At 35.4% G+C, this 9078-nt stretch overlaps 1 protein-coding gene across 1 annotated transcript; it reads left to right on the forward strand.

Annotated features, from left to right (window-relative positions):
* The first annotated feature begins 420 nt into the window (after positions 1-420).
* Positions 421-3073, forward strand: LOC107718843 (heme-binding protein 2-like). Its single transcript, XM_016526086.1, has 5 exons — positions 421-498; positions 1529-1667; positions 1765-1891; positions 2310-2478; positions 2567-3073. Exons 2-5 carry the CDS (start codon positions 1533-1535, stop codon positions 2739-2741), a joined length of 606 nt encoding a protein of 201 aa, XP_016381572.1. The 5' UTR covers positions 421-498; positions 1529-1532; the 3' UTR covers positions 2742-3073.
* Positions 3074-9078: the final 6005 nt, after the last annotated feature.

Genomic DNA, 9078 nt, shown 5'->3' on the forward strand with positions numbered 1-9078 from the left:
TTATTATTATTATTATTATTATTATTATTATTATTATTATTATTATTATTATTATTATTATTATTATTATTATTATTATTATTATTATTATTATTATTATTATTATTATTATTATTATTATTATTATTATTATTATTATTATTATTATTATTATTATTATTATTATTATTATTATTATTATTATTATTATTAAATTTGAACTATTAGACTGGAGAGATAGTCCTGAAGGGGGCTATTAAAATTTTATTATTTAAGGATAAACTTTGTTAAAATGTGTTATGTATTTATAATATAATATAATATAATTTAACAATATTATTGATTATAAATATTTTAGTACACTCTAGTACTCTTTAATGTAGTGCACACTGGCACTGGACTCATTTTATGTGTTTACAAACAGGAAAAAGCCGTTTGGGATAAACTGTTTGGAATGACGGTTTGAATCTTTGAAGATCTGTGTAGGTGGGTCTGTCAAGCAAGTGTCACAACACAGAGGTCAGTTTACAGAACATAACACTGTTTTGGAAAATGAGTTGCTAATTTGAACAGGTATTGTCTAAGATGTGGGTCAGAAGACAGGCTGTCATCTCAGATTGTTCAGATTAATTGGTTCTGCAAGCAGAGGCATTTTTGTAAGGACAATTCACATTACCTTATACCTCACACAAACTTTTCTTACCTGTTAATAAATTGCATCCGTGCACATTTTGAACATCTATTTCTTGTAAACCTTCCTCTAAAAGTGAAAATGAAAGCAATTTAGACATCTCACCTGAGCCGCAGCCAACATTTAAACGTCATGATAGCTTATGAAGGGATATGTGGTGAGTGTGCTGAGCTGCTTCCTCTAGAATTCTGCTTTGTTTATGAATAGTGCTGGAGGAACTCTGCATGGATCACTTTCGAGTGAATTATAGGCTCGTACCGGTTGAGCTCCTGTTCAGCCTACCAGTTTTATTTTGCATTAAAGAGCCAATTTATTTATGTGGAAATGTTCCACTTTTTTCCTTCATTTATGTAACTCCGGTGATTCCAGCTGACACCAGACATTAAGCAACCCCTAACTTTGCCAGTTTAGTCAATTTAATAATGACTCATTAGTCATTTAACTGACACTTTTATTCAAAGCAATTTACAGTACACTTATTACTGGTGTTACTAATGATGAAATGCTTTGCTCAAGGATACAATGCTGATAGTTAATAGATCAGTGCTGCTGGGTTTAAACAAGTCATTATTCATTAAATATCTGTCATAGTGCTTTATAATGCTTCCCTGGAGTTTATAGTATATCCTTTTTAATTGCATGGAAAAGATCTACTCTTTCACATTTCCGCTTTGTGTTTTGTGGAAGAAAGAAAATCTGTATTGTAATGTAGCAGATTAATTGTTTTCCTGGTGTCATACTAGATGGTAGTTTATTGGCGATGGGAGGGAGAGTTCTGTGAAGTGTTGAGGGGTGTGTCTACAGGATGAGGAGCACACCGTACACAAACAACCTGTGACAACATTTTTCATCTTGCAGTGCAATGGCAAGGACTCTGCTTTCCGCTTTGTGTCTCCTGGTTGGACTTGTATGTTTCCCAAGTACAGAATGTTGGGAAGCACCTTGGTTCTGTCATGGACATGAGTGTCCTGTGTACACTGTGGTACAACAGTATGAGGTAGGCCAACGGTTTTTGTTTTGTCATTTGGGATATTTTAAATATAGTCTTCTCTATGTAAAATATTTATATCATTGTGTTAATAATACATAAAAAGGGATTTGAGGAGCGTAACTACGAAGTGAGCCATTGGATTACGACTGATGTTGCGAGTGCCATTAAGAGTGATTTAAAGGATGGATTTTGGAAACTGTATTATTTCAATCAAGGTCAAAACAGTGAAAGTAAGTAAGCTACACTGGTAATACTTTACAATAAGCTCCTATTTGTTAACATTAGTTATTGCACACTAACTATGGTTAATACTGTACATTAATAGAGAATGTATTAACCTTTCTTAATGTTAGTTTATACAGATTGTCCATTGTTTGTTCATGTTAGTTCACAGTGCATTAACAGATACAACTTTTGATTTAAAAGTGTTTTAGTAGATGTAAAAATTAACATTTAGATTAAGAAATGCTGTAGAAGTGTTGTTCATTGTTAGTTCATATTAACTAATGTTATCAAATGAAACCCTATTTTTAAATTCATGGTTTTTATCAGATCACATTAGATTTTGTTAATAAACATTCCAGTATGGTAATCACATTTTAATAAAGTCATTTTATACTCATAGTGTATCATAATTTGACTTCTCAGATAAGGAGATTGCTATGACCAGGCCTGTGCTGGTCTCAGTGAAGGAAGCTGATGGTATGGGGGAGCAAAAGGTGTCCATTTCCGTCTTTCAGTCTGACACGGACATTCCTGAGCCCAATGATAATACCATCAGAAAAACAGTCATACCAGGCGGTACTGTCTACGTCAGGTTAGATATTTTAGGAAAGGATGACAGTCAAAAACTGTCTGTTTGACTCTTTTTCATTTAAACATTCTCTCTTTGCTGGTCATTACAGGTCGTTTGGTGGTTTTGCATCTGATGAAGATGCCTTGGAGAATGTGCAGCAGCTTAGGGAGGACCTCAGAGCTGCAGGAAAGGAGTTTGTTGAAAACAGGTTCGATGCAGCTGGATATGATGCACCATGGGATTTGATCAACAGGCACAATGAAGTTTGGGTTCGTGCACCCTGAGGACTTGCAGATCCAGAAAGTTCTGTTCCTCATTCCTACGGTGTAGCCTCTTTTTACTTTGAAGTTCCAGTCTATTGAAGATTTCCTTGTATAACATATGACGAAATGATAGTATAGTGTTCATGTTTCAGTCTTAACCATTGGATTAATGTTTCATTTTGTGCAATACAAATGTGGAAGTACTTTGAAGTTGTTTGACAGGATTATAAACTGGTTTTAGGAATGTGATGACTATCATCTACCTCTGTAGGTTCAGATAGATTCAAACTGAAAATGCAGTAAAATTTACTGAAATCTAATAGCTTTAACAATAAAACATGTGACATCTTTATTCAAAACATTTTTGTTCTTTTTCATTATACATTCTATGTAAGTCATTCTATTTTTCAGTCTAAAACATTCTATGAAATGAATTCACCCACTTCTCTCGACTGATCAAATGATTGAAAACTGCATACAATTAACACATTCCAATAATAATAAGATAAATATTAAGACCTAGAAAAGACACAGAAACCTGATACACAACATACAGCAAGTTTCCAAAATACAAAGGAGAAACAGGTTTAGGAATGATCTGAATGGGAATAATGTGATTTTAGGTTATCAGGTGTCTCATCAGCTTTTGTTCATGTTACAAGAAGCTCCACCCACTAAACTGGTCTAACTAGTGATCCAGATCTTCCCTTAAGCTGTTAATGAAACTATTTGATTAAACTAGCACAAAGCTCAGTGATAGATACTAAAGAAATGTGAAGTTGAATGTGAATCTTCCAGCTTGTGAGTCTTCCAACTTGTCGCTCCAGTTTGAATCTGTAAGAAAGCATGTGACTTCAGACAACGTTTTTGTCATTTGCAGCTTGGTGCTTAATCAGTGGCCTTAAAAATACATAAAATGGTGAGTTGTTGTTTCGCAGCACGGTTGTATGGTGCTGAATTCATAGGCCTGCAGAACTATGTGATTGTTTGTTGATGGGGGTTTCCCTCTTGTGTATAACATGGGAGTGTACTAGCTGAGAGGAAAAATGGGTCAGCCCAACTGAGACGTTTTGTCATGGTGACTGATCTGGAGTCAGTTTAATTAGTCACATCTTCTCTAGCAGAGCCAGGAAATGTGATGAGGCTGTATTTTCCCACTTCTGCAGTTCTGCGCCGCAATTCCTCCACAAAATGGGCCAGCAACCTCACCTGAGAGAGAGCAAACTTTGTTGTCTCTCTGAAAAATGTCTTAACTCACTAACTCTCCCAGGCTGGTTAAATAACATACAGCAGTTAGCAAACCAACATTGAAAACAAGTAAAAAATTATCTCATCTTTGATTAAACATTTCATTTCCAAGACAGACTCACTTGCTAATTTAGTCACAAAGAAACATAAAATTGTACAAATGTGATAAAATACTGACTCACTGGTCACTGAAAGCAAATACACACTCCCGTGTTTAATCACTGGTTGCCGTGATTTTGCCAAGTAAGACATGTTCCTGGATCAATATCTTTTGTTGATCCTGGATCAACATTACTGTCTAAAAATACAGACTTAACCCAATCCCTACCCCGAAACCTAACCTTACCCATAATTTATTCCTAAAATCAGAGAGAAATGACAGCTGATTAACAAAGGTGTAGAAGCACCTAGCCCTGATTGTAAGCCAAAACTGACATTTCCTGAAAAGTTATCTCTCAATTCTGATTGGTTGATTGGAATGATGTTCCTGGATCAACAAGGATGTTGGATCCAGGAACATGTTGTACCTTTAATCACTACATGCTAAGATTCAAAGTTACATTATTGTACACTAGGTGGCAGCACCAACTTGTGATGTTTCTCTATCCTCTTCTACATCACATATGGCATCAAATTAGTCTACTCAATTTGTGCATCTCCAGTTTTCATAATTTCCTCACCCATTTGCTTTAGCTCTAAATATGCTGTTGTATCTAGAAGAACTTTGAGCTAGAAGAACGTGTGGGCAGTTCATCACTAGCAATGTCGGAACAAAACCCACTACCCAGCATGCCTCAGCGCTCACCATGGGAAGCTGGACACTCAATGCCCCTCAACACACATTCACAGTTTCCATGGTTACATTTCTATAGCAAGAAGCCAGCCATGTTTGTCAAAAACATAATTATGCTTCAATGAAGTCAGATCTGTAATAACCCCTAGATGTGTTTTTATGAGTCATAGACAACTTGCCGTGACTACTCACTTATATAGTGGTATTTTCATCAGCAGGTCTCAGGACTGTAGTGTTCTGCAGTTCATTTAACACGGGGAGCTTATTAGGTCGTACGCTTTGAAATCAGCGCATATTCGGCTAGTGTTTGTGGAGGATAGGAGATGTTCAGCCATTCACAAGAACTGTGTAGTTGTGATATCTTGGAACAAGCTAAGTATCTCATTTATCGGCACACTTTTATTTTGAAATTCTGTCTGGGCTCATATGTGCCACCATGGCGTCCAATAAAAGCCCGTCTGACTTGTCAGCATATGTTTGCGGGCTTGTGAATTTGAATCTGCCCTGTTTTGGATGATGTTCTTGGTTTGGAGGTCCCAGCCAAGAGCCTGTTTGGACTGGCTCATGGGAATTGATCTTATCAGAGATGGGCCAGTTTCCTGAGAATATAACTGGAGCTCTATGCTGTCAGATAAGGCAATGTAGGAATGCAAGAGCAGTTGTGCATTTTTGGACAGTTTTAACCATGTAGAATGTTCATGCTTATGCCAGCCGAGCCGTGATATGTGTGTCCATCTGTTGCATGATCTGTCTGCTTTTACTCGGTTTTGAGGTCCAAAACACTGTCAACTACTCTCTGCTTCTCCCATGAGTTGGTTTCATTTTTTTTTTACATAACGCACAATTAAAAATACAGCAGCTTTTGGCCAAGAACAAAGTTTTTTTTCTTTTTTGAATGATGTTTCGTATTAAAATGTCCCTCATGATTACCCCACGCTGTTTATAATTGATGATGTGCTGAACAAGAGGACACAAACCATAAAAAGAGCTGAAACTCATGGCTGTCACTGAAACTCAGATGCTGAGAGCAGCAAATTTCTACTAAACTTTGGTCCCAATGGATTTGCGATTAATTATTTTTAACAGTCACTGCAGCATAATGGTTGGCCTGTGATATATGGAGTATATATGTATAACATATCTTGCTCACCGGTGAATCCGCTGCAGTAAATGGGTGCTGCCAGAATGAGAGTCTAAATAACTCATAAAAACATCACAAGTAATCCACATGACTAGTCCATCAGTTAATGTCTTGTTAAGTGAAAAGCTATTTGCTTGATGAGCATGTAATGCTATTCTCCAAATCTGTTCTGATGAACAAACAAACTCACATCTTTAAAAAGTTTTAGCAAAATAACATTTTTGGGTCGTAAACTATTCCTTTACGATTTTAAAACACGGTGTAAACAAAGGTTTGTAATATAATTTTAATTATTATTATTGTTATTTATGTATAACAATCTGCACTAATTCTAGGTCACTAATCGAAAAGGCATGTTTGTGACTGAGAATGGGAACTGTTCATCTGGTCACATTCTTGCTTCTTGCAAGTGCTGTCAGATGTTTGTGATATAGTGATCACTAGGCTCACACTTCCTCCATTGCAGTGCTTAAGAGGAAGTGCTGTTATGTCTGTTGTGCTCCTGCAGCATAATGGATGTCATCATGTAGGACAGAAGAGCTCATAGCAACCCTTGGATCTCCTGAGGTCCAGCTTTAAATCTTTTAAATCTCCTCCCCTCAACTTGATCGCTCAGCAAGTTTGGAAGCCTCTCCCATTTGTGAATCTCAGAGTTTGGGGTAATGAATTATAGATTTGAGTTTTTCCAAAAAGAATGTTGGGGAATTTATTGTAATAATTTTTTTTTTTTCGTAAGCACTCAGCTTTCATTAAAATTTAAGAATCATGTCTTTGCTTGGCTTGAACCTAAAATGTTCAGAGGCTTTTGTCACAATACAAGAGCACTGAAATGCCAGTCACACTTAAAGTTTGACTTTGTTTACAATTCAAATATAATGAATTATATCTTTAAATTATAAATATTGTATCTGCAGAATATTCCCCACTTGTGATGTACTTTAGTTGTTCACAGTCACTTATGTATTTATTTGCTTTATTATTGCTATCTCTTTCTACTCTCAAAGTTTCTATTGTCGTTTGTAAAGATTCATGGTCACACTTTATTTAAGGTCTAGTTCTGGCTATTAATTACAGTAACTACAACTTTTGCCTTAAACTCCAAATTACTGCTTTGTAAGGTAGTTGTTAAGTTTAGGTATTGGATATGATTAGGGATGTAGAATATGGTCATGCAGAATATGTGCTTTTTAATACTAATAGCCTATATGCTAGTAATCTGCATACTAAATAAGCAGTTAATAGTGAGAATTGGTCCCTATACTAAGGTGTTGCCAGATTCACCATTAACTTTCATTTATGATACTGTACTGTATGTCTGTGTATTTTATTTCTTTCTTACAAAATCTGAGACCACAATGAAAATTTTGGATTCAAAATGGTTGACGTTTTGTAAATGTTTTTGTAAATTGTTGTGTTGTTATTATAATTCTATGTATTCTTGTATGTGGCAGCCCTTATGTCCAAGACAAATTTCCCTAGGGACAAATAAAGTAATCCTAAATGTTCTAAAAAAATAAAATAAAAAAAAATTACAAATCGTAACACAGTATAATATTACGAAAAAATCATTATTTCCTTTTAATATTACAATAAAATTAACATTTGAAAAGTTGTCATTTCAATTGCAAGTAGGCTATTAAATTTGTAATAATAATATAATATATTAATAATAATATTAATTATATTTTAAATTATTTTGAAATTGTGTAATCACCTGCATTAGAAGTGGTTTCGAAGAGATTGTTTGCACAAATCATGTATCCCCTGTGCTTTTAGGACTGCAAGTTCTTTTTTGTCATCTGGAGAACAGAGAAGATTCTTTGTCTTATGACATTCTGAATCAGTTTGGCTGTTATTCTGACACCACCATCTGTATGCAGCTGAAAAACCCCAGATCACTTAGAGAAAACAATACTTACAACATCTCTGAATTGTTACTCTTCAGTATTTTACCCTAAGCTAAATGTTGATTAGTTTTGGAGACATGGTCATGTGAATGCTTTCTGTCTTTCTTTTTTTTCATGCAAAAACTGCATTTTGAATGTCACCTCAGTAGGCCTGTGCACAAATAGTGTTTACTGTGACATCACATTATTATTTGTGACTGCACACTCAGTTTGCATGCATTACAAACAGACCTTGTATGATGGCACATTTCTCTCTCTCTCTCTCTCTCTCTCTATATATATATATATATATATATATATATATATATATACAGTGGGTAAATTAACTTAAATGATTTTAGCAAATGGCTGCAATATAACAAAGAGTGAAAAATTTAAGGGGGTCTGAATACTTTCCGTACCCACTGTATATCTTTCTTTCTCGCTATCTCTCTCTTTCTTTCTTTCCACCCAATGCAATGCCAGAGTACAGTGATTTTCTAAGAGGACAGAGGACTGTCCAAACACATAAAAACTCATTGTCTGCCTACAGGGCCTCTACTTGTCCAGTCAGGTTTGGTGTGTAGAGAAAAGTGGCAGTGGTGGAAGAGAGGTATTATTTGGATTTATCAGCACCCGGCTTTGCTAGTCCTTCTGATTGGTGGGACTCTGGCTGTATCTAAGACCAGAGTGAAAAATCCACAACCAATTTACAGTGGATTTATTAAAGGGTAAAAAAAGTTGCATTTTATTATATTGTACTGATGCACTGGTGCAGGGCTTGCATTTCAAGTTTCTGGCCAATTTTGGCTGATGCACGCATGTTTTTAAAGACTAGAATTCAGCTTTAGATTTTCAAATTGCACACACCTAGAAAGGCACCTCAAAGTTTATTCATGATGCCTAATTCAGTAACTAATGTTAATTAATTTAATCCTATTGTAAAGTGTTACCAAAGAATCAAATGTGTGGTGTATTTTATCCTATACCTTTTATTAAAACAATAGACCAAATAATTTGCATAACCTTACTGTAAAGATGTGACGTCCTTAGAGATGCAGCCACTTTTGAAAACCATTTTCATATATATATTATTTTATTTTTTTTGCAGATAATGCAAGGTTCTGCAGTGAGGTCACAGTTATTTCCAGCAGCAGGGATTAAATGATGAATTTTCTCATAGTGTGACTAGGTTGAGGATTAGAGAGACTTTGGGACAAATGTCAGAAGACTCCAGACTCCGCTTCCAGTATCTACCTGGCTCCATCATAACTAACAGTCATGCTGAGG

Source organism: Sinocyclocheilus rhinocerous, unplaced genomic scaffold (genome assembly GCF_001515625.1).
Source record: "Sinocyclocheilus rhinocerous isolate Xijiao unplaced genomic scaffold, SAMN03320098_v1.1 scaffold3288, whole genome shotgun sequence".
NCBI classification, from domain to species: Eukaryota; Metazoa; Chordata; class Actinopteri; order Cypriniformes; family Cyprinidae; genus Sinocyclocheilus; species Sinocyclocheilus rhinocerous.